The 19823-nt window shown below is 38.5% G+C and overlaps 1 protein-coding gene across 1 annotated transcript; it reads right to left on the bottom strand.

Moving 5' to 3' along the window:
* Window positions 1-238: 238 nt before the first annotated feature.
* On the bottom strand, window positions 239-19161 carry LOC119736303. The gene is made up of 10 exons (XM_038210349.1): window positions 18097-19161; window positions 14808-14881; window positions 13233-13430; window positions 12685-12755; window positions 11594-11771; window positions 8887-9072; window positions 7765-7824; window positions 6878-6961; window positions 5459-5645; window positions 239-4224 (listed from the first exon to the last, which is right to left on the bottom strand). Exons 1-10 carry the CDS (start codon window positions 18756-18758, stop codon window positions 3750-3752), a joined length of 2175 nt encoding a protein of 724 aa, XP_038066277.1. The 5' UTR covers window positions 18759-19161; the 3' UTR covers window positions 239-3749.
* Window positions 19162-19823: the final 662 nt, after the last annotated feature.

The raw sequence follows: 19823 nt of genomic DNA, 5'->3' as shown, positions 1-19823 counted from the left end.
CACCGACATTTAAAGATGTGTTTAGCTGCTATAGGGCCTTTATTGTTATATCTGGTACGCTCCTTCCCGTCACCAATTGATTTTAATTTTGTTGAACTATTATTCACGGCCAGCTTGAGGTCAGAATGTTCATTCAACTAGTTTTATTTAAATTCATTTCTTTCATGACCTTTTTCTGTATTAGTTGTAGATCATTTCATTATTTCACATTTCTAAAAAGGAAACCAAAACAAACATATCGAATTTTCAAAATGCATAATATTTACGTGATAACACATTTATTCAATCTCCCAAACAACTTCATCAGTAACACGTAAATTTGCATTCACAACAAATGGTTTCCAAAATGTATTAATGTAAAAATCGCACTAAGTTAACTAATTAATAAACTGATATAAACGGAATACTAATCAGGACAATGATTAAGATTTTAAACACACTTGTCAAATAGAACATGTTTGTATAACTGTTCTACTTTCATTTAACATATGCAGCTTCAACATACATTAACGCCCCAAATAAAAATCACATACGGTATGTCCAATCAATCTGTGTAGGTATACAAAAATCACATGTATGCATGAACGCGTACAAATACAAGCATCAATGCAAACACAAATAACAGACACGGTGTCCACAACTTTGGTACAATAGCAACACTGTTAAAAAAACACAAGCAATTCACCCCAAATTTTCTTACATGTACTTACATTTGCATTTACAATTTTTTTTAAAAACAATTAGCCCATACATAAAACGTAACAATAAAAAAAAAAAAAATAGAGGTTTGCGTTTGTTGTTACAAACGCAGAGTGGTCGGGCAGGCAAATTTGTTCATGAAACACTGCCGAGTTAAAGGGAATATACAGCATTTGCAAACATCGAATAATAAAACTGCCAAGTTTTAAGAAGTAATTTACTAGGATGTTGGTAAATGACAGTATAAAGCATCCTGTAAAATTACGGCACTTGGTGTGAAGTCATTTACAAGAAAATAGTATTTTTGTATAAATTTCCAACGATGGTCCGCCGACTATCAACTGCCTAAAATTTGAATTCTGAACAGTATTATCAAACATCCGCATGTCAAAGAATGCTGGCTCAATGACTTCAGACGGGGAGAAAGAGACCACTGAATAGCTCAAAACACCTGAAAAAAGGTGTAAAACAGCTTACATTTGAAAAATCATCTATACTTTTGTACACAGTAAGTAGGGAAAAAGGCGGAGATTTTACACCCCTTGTTCAGACAATAAAAAAAAATAACATTGTACATGCACATGTACTTTTTGGACATTGCTGTTGAAATGCATATAAAAGACATTTCGAATTTAACAGCAGACTCCTGACAGAGGTCTACTTAAACTATTGGGAGATTGGTTATCTTCAACCCCATGCGATGATAGCACACAAATTGTCAAGAGTCTAATCTTATCGCTAAACAACACAGAACACATTGTAAACTATTACAACAATAACTGTTGCAGACATCATACATGTAGCAATGTTTTTTTTTTATCATACATCAAATTCAATAAGCATGTGTTCCTCTAATAGACTCAACATTCAACATCTCATATCCTGGTGTACATATCTTAACACTTGTAGTTGACGTGATTTAAAAAAAAAAATTACATTGAAACTGCTAACATTGCTATCAACACAACCATAGATTGCAACACTAGTGATGTAATACAATTATGTACATGTAAATGAGCGCTTCACATGTTGTCACAACATGTAGTCAAAACATCCTTGTCCGAATCAAAACCAGACAGAGTCTTTAGATTCTAAAACAGACATTTTAAATACCGGGACAAAGACCAATATACATGGCGAGTCCAAAACAATTAGGATACGGCTTTCTCCTAGTACAAAAATCATTCAAATCAATTTAGCACGCAAACATAGTGATGAATTTGATACATTTTGGACACGAGAATATAAATTTACATAATACACTTTTTAATAGAATGCAAGGCGAGTAACAAAAAAACGAATCCCAAATGTCAGCATCAATGTGTTAGTGAATTTCTGCATGTAGCCCTTTCAAAATCTGGGATACGAAAGCCCAATTCATAAGCTTTCTTTTAGTACAAGAATCATTCAAAACATATATGTACTGTTGAAATTGAGATATTGTTAACACAGTCACCCTATTAAAGTTCTGTCAACGAATCACACAGAGTAAGTGATCTTTCAGCAAAAATGAAAGCAAATTACATACGGATGTGTGTGACTTCTTTTTTCGTTTTGCTGAAAGATGCACACTTTTTTTGGTGGTTCGTGGACAGAACTGTAAAACAGTTGTTGTGTTTCAAATTCCGCGACTTCAAAAACAACAATTGATTTGAATAAGTTTTGCACCCAAAGGAAGCTTATCAACTTGGCTTTCATATCCTAGATTTCAAAAGAGCTACACGCAGAACTTCACTTCATGTGGGTTTCGTTTTATTTTGTACTCGCCAAGTACTCCTCAGAGTCCGAGACACAATGTGATAAGTTCCTAACTTTTGCGATACGAAGTCCCTGTAATATTTGCAAATTAATTATTTTTTTTTCAATGGCACTAGCAAATTTAAGACTGTGACAAACATGCGAACTAAATAAATAGTTGTGGGAAGGGTACCATTTGTACACTTTCATTAATATAGTGTGCCCGATTGTAAGATTGTATCAGCGCTCACCATTGACTTTTCTTAGACCTAAGTGTATGGAGAAAATAACCAGTCTACACAAATATAGGCGCCATAACCGCGCCTGTTGTACATTATGGGGAAGAGGGAAAGTGCAATAAAAAAGTCCAGTAGATATCCAATATGGTGTACTAATAATACAAAGGGGAATTATTCAGCCTTGGCGGATGTGCCTTCTCTGAGTGCTTTCGAGATGATAATTTGATATTGATGATGGTTGTGTGAATAAGGGAATATTCAGGAATTACTTCGCATGGAAAAAGCAAAGACCTCCTGAACTGCAAAGCTTTGCCAACAAACTCTTTCTTGCATCTACACTCTGCACAGTGCAAAGGTATGAATGCCTGATAACCAGTGATAAACCATTTCAAACGTCTTGTGTATAAAGAAATCTTTACATAAGTTTCAACACATCAAAGGTTGAGCATGGAAGTTCGTTTCCAACGATGTGAGAACATCAAATGTTCTCAACTAAAAGAAAAGGCAAATAGTATAAGGCATTTCTAAAACAAACTAAATCTAAGTAAATAATTCTTTCAATATTATCACAACCCTTTGAGATTAAAACACTTCGGAGCACTTCTGTTTTCGGTTCGTGTACATCTTTTTGTGGGTACAATTCAAAAGAATGCTGTGTTGTTTTAATTACCAGCCCTTCTGTTATGAGGCATGCAATCACACCCCCACGCCATCGCACACCTAAAAGCTTTCCGAGAAGTGCGAATAATCGCAAGCCTGAATCCCTCAGTACCGCACACCTTGTGTGCTAATTATACTTCATCATTTGTGATAAAATGAAGTATGTCAGTGAGGAGAAAATGGCTTAATAGTAAACCACGATGAATATTATGAAATAATATCCCAGCTTGGAATATAGAATCACACACCTAGAAAAATCACACACCTAGAAAAAGCACACGCCTAAAAAAAACCAGGTGTGCCTTTTTCCACACACCTGAGATTTTCAAACCAGAAGGACTGAATTTAAAAAAATGTACTTGGATTGATGTGGTCAACACAAACAACTAAAATACCTATTGAGAACACGGTAATCTACTTGGTATTTACACTTTTTACCACCGGAAGAACAGGGCTGCAACCTTGCTCATAGCACTTCGCTGTGTACCAGTTACGCCTCTTCACCATTCGATGAAGATAAAACAGGTGGTGGTTTTTAGACATGGCGCATACTATTTTCTTGAACCTCGCCAACCACACAAATGTTTGCTCGCAAGTCATAGTATTGTCTGCCTCTTCAAGGTGATCCTTTGGGTGGTATTTTAACTTGCACTGCTCATCGGTGTGATTCCGTATATGCAAGCGATCCACACATTTTTTTAGTGCACTCCACATGTGTGACCAAGGAGCAGGCAGTGGCAGGGGTGACCTGGCAACTACCATGTTGTCCAGGTGACACATATTGTCGTAGACAACAGCGATGTTCGACCATTCACTTGGTGGTATTGATTGGAGAAGCACATCCAGCCATGAAAGAAGAATGATGAACACTTGTGATGGTGATTCTGACCTAATGAAGAAAAGTAAAGAAACCGATGGTCAAGATGGGTCAGGCATGTTTCATCTACGACAAAATACAAGGCTAACTCGTGCATATTTGAAGGACATGAAACTACATCTGTAAGAACTATTTTTTTCTGAAAGTAATTGCTTGCGGGCACACACAGTACTAGAAATTGCAGATTCAGTTACATTTCAGTATCTTGTTACAAGTACAATCGAATCTCGTTTGTACGAACTCTGTTAATACAAATTCTGCCTATAACAAACATAAAGCCTTTGTCCTGACTGTGCATTTATGTGCACAATGAATGGGACTGACGTTCCTCTCAATACAAAATTCGGATATAACAAACAATTTGGCTAGGTCCGAACGAGTTTGTATTAACGAGACTCGACTGTATTATCTATGATTGCTTTGAAGCCACCCCCCCCCCCCCACCCTCACCCCCATGCACTAACTTGTGAACAAGCCGGTTATTATGAATCTCATATTGTCCTATTAATTGTTCTGTAACTGTTATTGAAGGCCCCTCATTGTTTTTTAACACAATTTTCAAACACAAAGCTTTAACTATTCACCGACCATATTTTCCGGTATTGTCCAAGCTCCAGATTTGTGCACGTCCACAATTAGCAATTGTTTTGTTATACCTCTGAACTAGATTACAGGAGTCCAATTCCATAGCTGTTAGCGTGGGTCTCTTCCTACTGTGGTGCATAATTGGCCAACTGATCGTACAGAATTAGCTGCATTTTTGTTTCTTCGTGTTAAGGCCCCCCCCCCCCAATATTTTACAATGCACCAGCGCAGCTACAACCTCATTTGAGAGGTCATACTAACATACAATGCAGTGAAAATGACACTTCCAACAGTAAAAGGTACCGTAATGTATGCCATGGGGCACATCACTCATGTACCATGCAATGTAAATTGCTCATGGGCACGCGCAGATCAAGAGGGGGTATAAGGGGGCCGAAAAAAATGAACCCAGTTCTGTAAGAAAAAAAACCATTTCCATACAAATACATGGAAAAGCGAAACCCCCCCCCCCCCCTCCTTACACCCAATTTTTGTTGTTGTTAGTAATAATGTCCGCCTTGGACAAAATACATACAGAGCCAGCTTGGTTAGGGGTTACGTACATTATTCCGTGATATAGTGTTAATGATCATCGGATTTGAACAGCGCCCAAATTGAAAGTGTGGTACAGGGCCCCCACTTCATCCCTTTTTGTACTTACTTGTACAGAGACTGGAAGAACTCAATGTGTCCTCCAGCACGTACTATAAACAAGTGACCCCGAGACCACTTCTGAAGACGTGCTTTACGACCAGTGTCCTTCTTACAAGAAGTTGGTTTTTCTTCTATACAACCTGCCATGATCTTGCTGATGTTGGAGATGTGTTTCTGAAGAAAAGCCAATGTACCTGGACAAAAACAAAATATGTATTTGATTATAAATGATTGGAAATAATTATGTTTAACATTTGAAACAGTATCCATTGGATATGGAAAAAAAGGGGGGGGGGGACACATGATGACCCAATTTTAACTATACCAATAATGGCACATCAATTCACATTGTAGGACACTCAAGCTTCACAATTAGGGACATAAGTATAGCTAATATTTTTGTATTCTATATCTAGAAAGCCATGGGGCCTGTAGCATAGACACTAGAAGTGGGTATCGAAAGTCAAGAGGCAAACAAGTCAATAAACTGTCAAAATCTACAATGAGGTACCGGATAAACTAAGAAATTCCATGTTGAATAAATACAGTATTTACGGTATTGTTACCCTAGAGAGTTGAACACAAGCTTCATTACCAGTGGTTATTGTACACCGGTAAAGTTCTGTATCAACACATTTTTTTAACATACATGTAATGTACTATTTTCCCCTTCACGAACCAAGTTTAATTTGACCAACCACAATGGTTTGAAATAAAACGATGTAAGTGGGTACATCCATTTTTACAGTTTTGTGGGAGACCAAAAAAAATTGAAACATTAGAAACAACCAGTTGCAAACATGTCGAGTTCATTACTGTTTGTTCTTTAGCTGTTTCATATTACATACTTTGAAACAGTTTTTGCTCCCCTACCCTCCCAGTGTTGTTCCTTCCGCATGGTTTAGTGACCGGAAGATTCAAATTGTAGAGAATCAGTACATTAACAATCTCTGAAATCAGACTATTTGGGATTTTTGCCAAAATACTGCATGTTACACACACAAAGTGTGTAGTGTCGGCCACGTGTATTTAGCTCAACATACAGGGAAATTGTATAGGCAACCCAATAGCGACATTATTTCCGTACTGTGTGACCTGTATTAATAATTCATGCTTTTTAAGGCATTAAATTTGTAAAATTGAATTTATGAATTTTTCAGGCAAGCAGCAACCCTGCTATGGTCCTCAGCCTTTGTGCCTGAGAATAAAGGCATGGTGTGTGCTAGCACACTGGAAATGTGTGCATTTATGCAGGACCAACGTGTTGTGACAGTGATTATGTAAGTTTTAATTTTCACACTTTAGACAGATGATTAAACAAAGGTTTACAATAAAGCCACAAGAAAAGCTCTTGAAGAGGAATACTTAAATTGTCCCACGTGCTATGGTTATTTACAGTGAAATTGTCTTTTTTAATTCAACCTACCTTGGGCGTCAACAACGGATGGTCCAGATGACACACTTGGCTGAATCTTTTCAAGCACTTGTTCAACATTGCTGATGGTGTCCTCTGTAGGAGAATAGGGTGTAATAAAATGGTGTGCATTTAGTACGATGTACACATTTCTTAAAATAAGTTTGTAAATTTTGACCAAAAAACGTATTTGTGAGCAGAAAATATAAATTGTGATAAAGAAAGTGTGCAGTTACATGTATGCCAAGTGATTGTATATTTCAATGGATGATGTTTACAAGTAAAGTAAATACCAAAATCCACTTCACATTAGACACAAACTGAAAATCCTTGGTCTGTTCAGACAGCCCCAAAAAATGTGAGTGGTTATTGGGAACAAAATATTACAATACCGACCTCCAATTAAAACTTGTCAATATCATCAACCGCCAAAGAAATCAATAGGCATTTAGCAGCTAGTGATTTTTATTGAAATGTCAAAGTTGATAAAGTTATTCACATGTCCAAAAGCAGTGATAATGTAACACCAGCACCTACAAACCTATTTCTATTTTTCCTTGCTATTCTAAAATCTTCAAGAAACTTCACTACAACAGACTCTCCCAGTTCATCTCTCAATTACATCTTCCGAGCTAATCACTGTAACATAATTTTGGGGGTTTTTTTGGTGCATTCTTTTGTGTAATAGACCGGACTAGGCAGGAGTAGGGAACAAGATAATTCCAATTGCAAAATCACTCAAGTACATAACGTTATTCACACTGGTTTCCAAGACCTGACATACAAAAAAAAAAAGCAAACAGCATGGATTTGGTAAGCAGACGAACAATTTCAGGTAAGCATCTGCTTTTATAATGTGATTATGAAATAATTGTAAGACATGGACATTTACTACTTACCTCTGACAGGGTCATCATATGCATCCTCAAGGACTCCACACTCTGGCGCAGTGGAAGAACCTACACAAAATAAGGTCATGGAACAAACCTATCATTAGAAATATACCAAAAAAGATAACATTTTGGGACTCAAATTAAATATTAGTTTTCCCGACAAAATCAATGATGACAAATGAAGGTTTGATCACCATTTATGGACCGACCACAAATGATATCCACAAACAGGGGCTACACCTCTGCCAGGCCACTGTCGTCATTTATTCCTTACTCATACTATCGACAAATCTTTATAGTAAATACACAATTGTCAGTTTGTTTGGATGTTTCTCTGGGCTTATTCTTGGAAGTGGCGGGATGCACGGCGTACTATATTAATGTGGATTTAACCAAAACAACCTCTCGACACAGTAAATCATTTATATAAAAATTACAATAACAAAATTAAAATAACAAAAAAGGTACATATGAAGTTTCACACTCACAGTTCCCTATTAGTTACAATGGAATAAGGAAGACCAAATACAGCTGGTTAGCTGGCTACAACAGTCGTGACATGACTGTTCAAGTAATGGAGCATTAACGATCATTGAAGATTCATCTCTGCGTACACATGTGAACAAGACTAATAATTGTGACCAAGTCCTTTTTTATTACACAGTCACCATGGTCACAGATACATCATAATTTATTAACAATGTACGAATAGTAACATTTCAAAAAAAAAAAAGCTACCAAAATTACTATGTTTCTTTCTTGGTTGATATGTAGAATGTGCAGGAGTTGTGTATAAACAACATGCATATGCCCTATGCTTCATCTCCCACCCTGTACATGTACCAGTACTTAAACTGCTGTATTTTGGGAAACTATCATCAAAATTTGCAAAATCATTTCTGATGCAGTCTCCCAATTTCACTATATCCAACAGTGCAGAGTCCTTGAATTTTGAATGTGTAACAACTGCTACCCTGTGAGGGGCAAGCTTTGCTGACACTAGCAGATAAAGCGTGCCATAGATCTGTATCTACGAAAATCCAGCACAACTGGGTGTTAATTTGGGGGGAATTGGGGTGGTCATTGCAAATAAAATAAAATACTCATTTATCATCATGGCAAATATACCTTCATCACGTGCACATGGGACAGCAACGGGATCAGCAATGGAGGCAGATACAGGATCACGCTTGACACATGTCACTGCAGCGGGACCTCCAGAAGTACCTATTGCAGGATCTTGCTGTGCTGGAGCTCTGTGTGTAGAAGCTGCAGGACCTCCACCAGTAGCAGCACTGGGAGCATGCTTGGAAGCTGCAATATATTAACAATTGTGGACTGTTGTGATAAGGGATATGACATTTTGTTATGGATTTTTTTTTATTTCGATGTAAAAATCACAAAAACAAACAGCAGTAAACACAAAAGACATGATGATCTAATGGCAACTGACATGCATGTCACATGCTCAAAACAGCTGATGGTCTGCAAGATCGCTGCGTTTTACGTATGTAACGCGTATGTACGCATTCTAACCGTATGCACAAACTTTATAACACACTCCCTGTGGGATATCACCCCACAGGGAATGTGCTATGACTTTATATATACTGAACGCGTGATCGTTCTGGGCAAATGTAAATAAAGTATTGAAGACAGAGGTATAACAAATATATATAAATATTATTACAATAAAAGAAATACATACAAATATTTTTCACATGAATTCATGAATGGTGTGCAGTTGCAAGTACAATTGAAAAGCAAGTGCAACTTTTGAATTAATGTCTGAAGTAGTGACTTGATTGTAAATCAAAAAAAAAAGGGAGGGGGACGGTGTAGTGAGACCATCAGTTATTTCTTACCCACTAAGGGTTACATTGGGTGCAGAGGAGTTAAGGGGTTGATGCGAGTTAGGGGATTGAGGGGTTGGGGGATCGGGGTAGTTGTTTAGGTTAGAGTGCAGGGTGAAAACTGGGCAACTAGAAATCCACAGCCCAAAACCAAACAATCACTCCAAAACACAACAAATCGTCTAACAAACACCCCCCCATTTGTTTTTAAAAAACAAACAAACCCGACCCCCTCCCAAAAAAATCACAAATTATCAACCCCCCTACACCCCCAATGCCGACACTAAGAACACTGGATGGGTAGTTAACACTTTCTTCAGTACGACTGTGAAACATCACCGACAGTGCGATTCCCATCAAGAAAAATTCTTCACAAACAAAATATCTGGAATTTATAGAGCAAGTGGAGGAGATTCATTCAGTGGCCCTAACCCTAGACCTGTGGCCCATACGCGTGCACCAGCCTTGACTTTGAGCTTGTGTATGTGAACAAGAAATCAGACAGATCATAATTGCCTCACCGAAGAAGTATTGTAGTTTTTCACACATGGTTTTGAAAATTCACTGGTTCCGGTTATGACCTACACAATTCATGCCTCGATTCATATGTGATTCATTTCCTCATCCACTGAAAAATGCCAATTATCAATCCAAGAAACCCTCTCTGGACACCAATCAATATGCCAACTATCGTCCAGTGTCAATAATTCATCTTTTCTTTCAAAAGTCATTGAAAAGGTAATGTTCAGTACCCCGCCTCATGTATTTAACACATGCACGACAACATTTTGCACGACCATCTCGTCTCATCAGTCTGCCTGAAACACAGCACTGAAACTGTATACCCCACTGCACGCGACATGGGTAATGAACCACAATAGAGGTGTGTTACTTGTGCTGGTATTAACGAGGACTGTAGCAGTAGTAGTAGTAGTAGTAGCAGTAGTAGTAGCAGACCTGCCAATCTTTGGGATCGAAAAAATGTATTCTGAATTTCCAAAAAGTTGTATTTTTCTTTAAAAAAACTGTATTTTTCAAAGATATGCATAAACGGGCTACTAGTACATGAACAAATAAATGTGGCTTCAATGCTCCATTATTAATAATCTTAATTAAAGTTATAAAAAGAAATGACCAAAGGTCTACCCGGGGGTGGTAAACCCAATCAAACAATTTGCATGAATAAGGATATTGATCAGATACCTTATTAATAAACAAACTGCTTTAAAAACTATTCAATGCAAGTCTACCTAAACATAAACTACTCATGTAGTTGTCCCGTTTGTGTTGGTCCCTTGTATATGTGTGTTTGTGTAACTTAAAGTGTACTTCATTGTGTAGTTAAGTTAAAGGTACAAATGTATTTAATATATATTTTTTCAACACATAATGGACTTCTCCACTTGACAAGCCCACCACTTAATCTTATTCTGTTATCTAAATTATTGTTTAAACCGTTTCCCTTCAAAATGATTAAGTGGAAATAAATATGAATGAATGTAAATATGAATGAATGTTTGAAATAAATAAACCTATAACACAGGTGAAACATTCATGACTTCCAAGTATAATCTAAACTTATTCATGTTTTATCACGTCGCCGCCAAGTGCCAGTTTGATTCTTTAAATCATAATTCATGTGCATACACTGAATCACGTTGAAAAAAAACATACACAGCGATTGACGTACAAAATACGGCAGAATCGTACTAGTTGGCAGGTCTGCAGTAGCAAAGGTAGTAGCAGTAGCAGCCGAAGTAGTAGCAGAAAGACGCAGTAGCAGAAGTAGTAGTAGCTATAGTAGCAGCAGTAGCAGTAGTAGTAGATATGTATTACATGTAAGGTAAGGTCAGGTAAATATGGGCTTAGGGGTTGTGCCTGTTGAAAAAGTTTGTGTACAAGCCAATGGGATAACAAAAATTGTAATTATTATTATTAATCACAACACCCCAGTACAATCTAGAAAATAAAATAGGACATACTTGAAGTAGCCGAATTTACTTTCTTCTCCACGCAGTACTTCAAAAAAGTACGCAAGTCTGTTGGAATAGACTCCTTCTCGACAGCTGTGCAGTGTTCAAGGCAAAAAGCTTTTCCATAGGCGGGGGACTTTGTACACACATTTGGTAGACTTGGTACAGGGATTCCAGACACAATACTCTGTTAAAGCAAAATACAGGAGAACATGGTTACAGTTCAAACACCCTCAAACGATACAATTACGACAAATAAAAAAAGTTCTGCTTCCAGTTTCCCTACCTACCCTATTCTGACAGTCCCTACCCTAATCTTTCATTGGAAAAATAAAAACAAAACACACAAAACCACCACTTTGTACCTTTGACCCTTGACTACATGCAGATGCCTCCATATGATCATACCCCCCCAAAAAAATGGTAACCAAACAATCCCTACCAACCCTATTTTTGAATGACAGGTAATCGGAAGCAGAACTATTTTAATATTTCTTTTTTCTTAGCATAAGTAAAAATAAATGCTATCTAGATCAGGCAGTAGGCAAGGAAAGAATACATGCAACTCAAAATAAAAAAAAATGCATATACATGAATACTTTTATACAGTTACCAGTACGATTATGCAAGCTAAGAGGGTTTGTTTGTATATTATTTTGTACGCCAAGATATCTGTGATTCACATGGCTTCACACAATCATGCAGAAGATGTGGCAATTAAAAAATAACTAATTATAGAATTGGCAAGAACTTGTGTACATTTCCTTCCAAGAATCAGCTGTCTTTATTACATCATGAATGAACCACGGAATAAACCACTTAGGCCAAAAAAAAATATAGTTCTGCTTCCGATTACATGGCATTTGAAAATAGGGTAGGTAGGTAGGTAGCGATTTTTTTGTTGGTACGTTCATATGGAGGCGTCTGTGTGTAGTCAAGGGTAAAAGGTAGAAAATGATGGTTTGAGGTACTTTTTTTCTCATTTTTCCAATAAAAAAAATTAGGGTAAGGGCTGTCAGAATAGGGTAGGTAGGGAAACCGGAAGCAGAACTATTATTGTTTTTTTTTGGCATGTGTAGCAAATTAAGATGTACATGTACCTTGACCTTGAACATGCAGTGAGGGAAACTCAATTTCCATATTCCATCAGCAACAAACACTCGTCCACAACCTGTTACAAAGCAATTTATACAAGGTTATGTTTCATCCATTTAGGGCTTTTTGGTTACATGACAAAGTGCTGTACATGTACGTGTCTAAACCAGGCATGCGTTTAATTATTGGTGTCATTTCATTAAACAACATGGTTCTTTCTGTCATTATGACTTCATATTGAAATCACTAAGACACTAACATTTACGGGCATACACGTACCTGCATTTCTTGCATGCATATCCATGCAAATGTACACTAAACATGTATGCAGGGGCAACAAGTACTTTAAAATGATAAATTCATTTACACAAATAAACAACTTGTCCATTGCCTCCATAGGGAAAAAAAATCACAAATGAATGATAGTATATCAGAAATATGTGATAAACATTCAATTACATGCAAAACTGCTGATGTTGCTTGTGAAACAAATGTTGCATGGGAAAAATATAACCAAGATGTACAATATGCACATGCAAATATTGTCACGTACCTTTAGCCTTGCACTTTGGGTGGCAGTTAGGGTGCTCATAAGTGTTGTGAATTCGCAAATCGTCGATGGCCTCTATAACCTTTTCAATGTCTCCATCACGTTTCTTCAACTGGAACATGTCAAGTTGACATATATCACGCAGCTCATTCTCCACCTCTCCGTTGTAAAATACAGAAGAGACTTGCTTGGCAGTGAGTCCTAAAAAAGAACAAATACACATAATAAAAAAAAGGTAAAGAAGGAAGCTGAGTGATGACAGAAATCCGGATCAATTTGTAGTTTTACGTACATGTAGATTGCGGAATATACAATAAAAACGTAATCATTTCTGACATGAAGTAAAACACATAGAACTTTTTAAACGTGTTTCTGTCAAGAGATATTGATGTTGTAAAGTTGTTAAGGGGGCAACAAACAAATATGAAAGGTTTTCTTCTTTTAGCCTAGCACTTTTTGCAAATTAATTACAATAATTCCAAATAAAATTTAAAAAAACTAGTGTAGTGTAAGTTTTAATGCTGTTTTAAGAAATCCTCCATTGCACCATTCTGTGACAGGTCACTGAAGTATACCCATGAAACCATCTCAATTTTTTTCTATCTCCAACAAAGGTCAAGAAATCAAAATATGTTTAATTATCAAAATAAAACCTAAAGTAAAACTTTCAGACCCCATCTTGAAGAAGTCTCACCCTCCAAAAGAAGTTTAAAAACAAAAGATTCATCCTTTCATCAAATTTCAACACTTTATAAAAAAATCTGGTCTTTTGTTTCAGGCAATAACAATTTAAAAAACAAACAAGCATGATGCTGAGTAGCACCGTATAGCTTCAAAAGCGCAAATATGTAAAAAAAAAAAAAAAAAAACAATTCAACATTTGCTCATCGGAAAAAACCCACAGCTTTTAATGCATACATACACGTTCTTAAAGGACGAGTACACCTTCTTTGGCCCCTGAAGGTGTACACACTGAAAGCTCAAGTTTTTTTTCTTGTGACCACAGTTATACGTATGGAAAGCCACAGGCATTACATGGACATAAACTAATGGTGGTAGGAACAACCACACGGTGATGGGCCAGTGATTACCGCAAACTTTGCAACACACATGGATTTCAATGAGTTTTTTATCAGTTTTATTTGGTGAAAAACAAAATGATTTACTTCCAAGTTCAACATAACAAATGAACGGAACATTAAAGCAGTGCACATATAACAGCATTGGAGAGAACATACATGAAGTAATGTAAATTAGTCAAATAACCCTAACCCTCCTAATACTTCCTCAGAACTACACTGTTAAATCCAACAGAGTCCAACCGGACTTTCCTGTTCAAACCACTGTGCCTCATTTTCAGTTGTCTGCTGAATCCAACGGAGTCCAACATGGCGTTAGAATGCAGTTCGGTTGCCTGCTGAATCAAACATTTTGTATGAGGAATGTGCCCAAGGGGTTAACTGCTCAATCCAACAGGCTCTAATGGGTATGTGACATACATGTAGTTGGATACTGTTGGTCTCAGCAGGGTGAGAACATTTTTGATTTAGTAAAAATAATACAGTTTGAGATACTTACTACAACTCTTGCTCATGTGAAATGCATCATTGAAAGACTCAGCAAACCCTGCAAAACTGACCCATGAATGATTGCTGTAAAGAACGACACAAAAAAAATTATGAACCACTGCACAAAGGTTGAACCTGTTTTATTTAAGAAGAAAAAACCAGTTAATCATTTCGAATGATAATAGGGAACCGGAACTAGGGCAGCTTTTAGTTAAAGCTACTTCCCGACTCCCTATTATCGTTCAAAATGCACTTGTGTTTACAAAGGTCATCCAGTCAAATGATTATAATAACTAGTGCAGGGCCAGTTGAAAATGTGCCTGTTCAGGAGGGGAAAATTGCTTGACCGCTGGAATCGGTTGCTTGCCCGCTGGAATTGGTTGCTTGCAGCAAATTTGAGAACTGCTAATGCAAACAACGCACACGATTCAATGGTGTTAGTCACAAGTTGAAAGCAACCACACGTGTGTTCACCGTATTTTTCGTCCATGGTTTGAAAAGAAGAACACGTACATTGTACACACTCACAGGTTGAACGCACATTTCTCTTTACATGTGGACAGACAATAAAAGTAATGAGAAAGAACAGAGTGATATAATGGAATAGCCCCCCCCCCCCCCCCCCCCCTGTGAAAGTCAGCTAGCTCTCTACACACGCATGCACGTAGTGTTAATTGTGACGTCACACAAATCAGTGCACCATACGCATATGTGGTGTTGTTTGCACAGGTTTAACACACACTCACATGCCGAACATACATGTTTTACATGATTGCAGGCCAACTCGCCCCCTACCCGACTCGCCTCTTACCGACTCGCCCCTTACCGACTCGCCCCTGACCGACTCGCCCCCTGACCGACTCGCCCCTTACAAGCTTGCCCCCTGGCCGACTCGCCCCTTACCGACTCGCCCCCTGACCGACTCGCCCCTTACAAGCTCGCCCCCTGACCGACTCGCCCTCTGGAAAAAGATGGAGAACACATTGCCCAGTTGCAACGTGAAACTTAATGGAGCTTAATTATTAAAACGCCATTTTGATGGTTTCCGGTACAAATGCAAAAAAACTTTGTGATCCTATTAATTTCGATTGAAAACACATTAGCACAGCTTTACCATATTGTGCAGCTTGATTGAATTTTTGCGGAGTGCCCGTGTCTTTGGGCCCGTGGGGCTAGCGCCTGTACTGTGTGCATAGCGTTCATGGTGACTGCCGGTGTAGCATGAATTTAAGTTTTATGAATTACGGACTCGTTGGTGATATTGCGCATGCTTATGCATAGATAATTAGGAGCGGGACTGTTCACGTGAGGGGGTTTAACCAATACAAGGGAAAAAGACATGACACCAGCGCGCGGCAGGTACGTGTGGTGCGCATGGCCGCAGCAGGTACCGGTACGGCAGGTATACTCGCGCTCACCTATTGTCAATGCTTGTAATTGTAATTTTGTCACTACTTGTAGATCTCGACTCTGGGTTCTTAGTTTTAAAAAAAAATCAGTTTAAAAAAATATTTTTTAGATAAAATGATATAAATTTGAAAAATCAATTTTTTTAAATATTTTTTGATTTTTCAAATTTATATCATTTAGTGGTGTTTTTATCAAACATACCGAACATAGGCTCAGTAATATAACTTTCAAATTCAGAACCAAATCTTGAATTGGACAATCGTCTTAGATGCTTTAACATAAGCACACAAGCCTTACTAGAAAAAAATCTTCCAAATCCAGCTTTGAAAATTTTCTCCTCCCTTGTGAATGCAAAACTGCCTCTCAAAAAGATGCCCCTCTCGAATTAACAAGATTGTTTGACCTTCTCGAGATGGAAAAATACCCCCCCCCCCCAAACCACATGCCTCTGATATGTGCTTCAAACATGTCTCAGCTGCCCCCCCCCCCCAAAAAAAAACTTACTAATTTCTTTGTATTTAAAAAATGTCAATCATTAAAGCCGGTAATGCTACATTTGGCAAACATAAAAAAAGAACTGAACCTCCCAAATCATTATTACAAACACAAAACTTCAAATAATTCAGCATGTTCAGTGTCACAATATATTCTATAAAATACATTCTAACCCTTAAATCAACCATTCTGAAAATTAGAGCAAAGTAGTTCTGTGTTCCCTTTAGGCTAAAACACTTTTAAATCTTAACGGAAACAACGACAGGTGAAAGATGGTTTGTGCTGAAAATATACATAGAGTCGAGATAAATACACAAGTATTGTCATTGACAAACAGTGAACGGTCACTGACGCCGGCAGTCACCGTGAATGGACTGCAAAATAGACCGCCGGGGCCGGCTGCTAAGCGCATGTGCCCCACGGGCTCTCCGGAACGAAATAGACTGGCACTACGCGCTCAGGCCCCACTGGCACCGACTCCGGAAAAATGACGCTTGCTTTTGTACCAGGAATCCTTCAAATTGGCGTTTGAATAAAGTTAGGTAACAATGTACGTGTTCCCCTCCATTTTTTTTTTTTTTTTCGTACGGTGCATCTTTTTGCAGGGGGCGAGTCGGCCAGGGGGCGAGCTTGTAAGGGGCGAGTCAGTCAGGGGGCGAGTCAGTAAGGGGCGAGTCGGCCAGGGGGCAGTTGACCTGACACCGTTTTACATGTACGTCTTACTAATGGAGTTCAATGGTTATACACATCTTCTCCGGTTACCAAACTTTACTCACGTAGGGTTAATTGTGACCTCACACAACTTAGTGGCGCCATACGCACTTTGTACACAGGCCAAAATGTTTCATCTTTTATGAAGAGAAATGGTCCCAATTTTCTGAGGGGTTTTTGGCAGTTTTTATGAACAAGTGCAAGTACGTACCCCCCACGGCGCACTTCGAGCGATCGAACCAAAAATGACTGCAATCATTCTGCGCACGTGCACGTTTCAAGAGTCAGGTTGGCTCAGTGCGGAACATGGCGGAAAGGGCATATTTTTCATCATTTTTTGCCAAAAAACCGACAGAATCCACCGATGTTTGTTTGGTGCACATAACGTGAGTATTGTCATGAGGTATTGTACGGAGTTTTGCGGAAAGGGCATATTTTTCATCATTTTTGCCAAAAAACCGACAAAATCCACCGATGTTTGTTTGGTGCACATAACGTGAGTATATGTCATGAGGTATTGTACGGAGTTTAGGGGCAAACTGTGCAGCGGTTCTGTGGGAAAAAAGCTTGGTTGGGATGGACGTTTTTGTACTTAATTAGATTTTCCCTTAATTAGTGTTTTGCCTCATAGTTCTAGGACTAGAGTACACTTAAGTTTTCAAGACCACTCAAGATCTACTTACGCAAGGGAACACTGAAAATCAAACAGCTTTCGACAGACGAACACACTGTCACTAGCCTGTACAGCTGGACGTTGCTCTTCATACAGTTTCCAGTGTGTTGTCTTACTCCCGTACTCGTACCAGTCGTATGTGAGGTTGCAGGGACGACACCGCAAAGTAATTTTCTTGGCCTCATCAATACCAGTGAATGAAAAATATTTCACGGTTGTAATCCCATGATTCCGTGTGAGTTTCTCCTCACAAACCAGGCATCTAGAGACTGGTGGAGCAAATACGGTAGTAGTAGTAGGCCTACTAGTACTAGTACTACTACTACTAGCAGTAGTACTAGTAGCAGCAGCTTCAACTCCTTCCAGCTCTTCTTGTTGAGAATTTAAAGCCACTAATGCTGCACACAGTTCAGCATCTGCTGCCAAACATTCAGCAAGCAGATCCGAGTCTTCAATCCCACTGTTTCCAATACAATTTCGCACACGCAGAACTTCAGCAAAGGAAAACTTGGAAACAAGCAGGGAGAGTTTGTCGTCCAGAGATAATTTAGAATGAATAAAGTTCGTCGCTAAAGCGTCGCACTTCGACGACAAATATTTAGAGATGGCCGATTCTCTTTGGTCCAAATCTTCCACAAAAGCAAAAAAATCTAATTTCTTTTTCCTTGACATGACATCATCGTACTAAAAAAAGACACACACGTTTAACTTAATCAAGATAGAAAACTAATACTAATAATTACGATGAAATACTTCAGAAAATAACAGGAAAATTTGGAACGAAAGTATCAATCACAGAGCTGTACAAAGAATGGAACACATGTGTGAACTTGCAACGTGGCATGCAGAAATCACTGGTACCACCATAGCATTCAAACATTCATTAGCGTGAACTGGGTCGCTGGTACTCAACTAGAATGGTTCGGGGACACCTTCTTCATTAAACTTAGTTGTACGTGTGTGAGGCGGAAACTAGGTCCATATATCATTGATGTCTGCGCATGCTCAGTATTGTGTAGCGTGTAGTGTAGGCTACAGGATGCACGGTCTGTGAACGTCGTCTCAAATGATGCAGCATATGTTAACTTTGGAAATTTGTGTCCTGGATGAAAAGATAATTGCGATCGAAAGATGTAGCAAAATCGCTACATCGGCGGCCAAAAAAATTCAGTCTTTTTGGAAGCATTCAGCGTCTGGCCGTACTACAGAGCTTGCGATAGTACTGTACGGCCAGACGCAGTCGGGCTACCACACATTGTACATATGGTCTGTGCATGGACAGTCCCGTTGCTAATGCTAGGCCAGGGTAGGCCCTAGCAAGGGGAGCCAATGTAACTGCTTAATAAGTTAATGGCAACAAAAATTATGCACTTTCAGACGTCTAGTTATCTTGTAATTTCGGGTTGAATTCGGACGACTTTCGGTTGCCATTGTTCACAAAAGCATCATTCATGCTGCAAATCGCGCCATCACTCATGTCTCTAGCTTGCATCAAATTTTGACAATGTGCATTGATATGGCTGTTGCCTGTTATTCAGTTTTGGTCAAAAGTGCATGCATACGGGCCCGGGCGGCGGGTATTCACGTCATCCGGCGTGTACTCGTTAAAAGACTAAAGAAAAAGGTGATTCTGTAGTTGCGGGCCCCCTTTAGTTTCGGTCAAGTTAGAGTCAAAACTCAAAACTATTGCTTTATCATTCCAAAATAAACTTTGAAGTAGATTTTTGATCTAGTCTC

The sequence above is a fragment of the Patiria miniata genome, unplaced genomic scaffold, assembly GCF_015706575.1.
Source record: "Patiria miniata isolate m_02_andy unplaced genomic scaffold, ASM1570657v1 HiC_scaffold_10, whole genome shotgun sequence".
Classification (NCBI taxonomy): Eukaryota; Metazoa; Echinodermata; class Asteroidea; order Valvatida; family Asterinidae; genus Patiria; species Patiria miniata.
Note: the sequence above shows the minus strand (reverse complement) of the source record. Positions and strands in the feature narration are given on the sequence as shown.

What these genes read in the sequence shown, in the direction of transcription:
- LOC119736303 (XM_038210349.1), bottom strand. Translation starts at nt 18,758, where the DNA reads ATGTCAAGGAAAAAGAAATTAGATTTTTTTGCTTTTGTGGAAGATTTG. An exon ending in GATTTTCAGTGTTCCCTTGC is followed by an intron (nt 14,882 to 18,096) that starts GTAAGTAGATCT and finishes CGTTCTTTACAG; the next exon opens with CAATCATTCATGGGTCAGTT. An exon ending in CCCATGTGCACGTGATGAAG is followed by an intron (nt 7,825 to 8,886) that starts GTATATTTGCCA and finishes TATTTTGTGTAG; the next exon opens with GTTCTTCCACTGCGCCAGAG.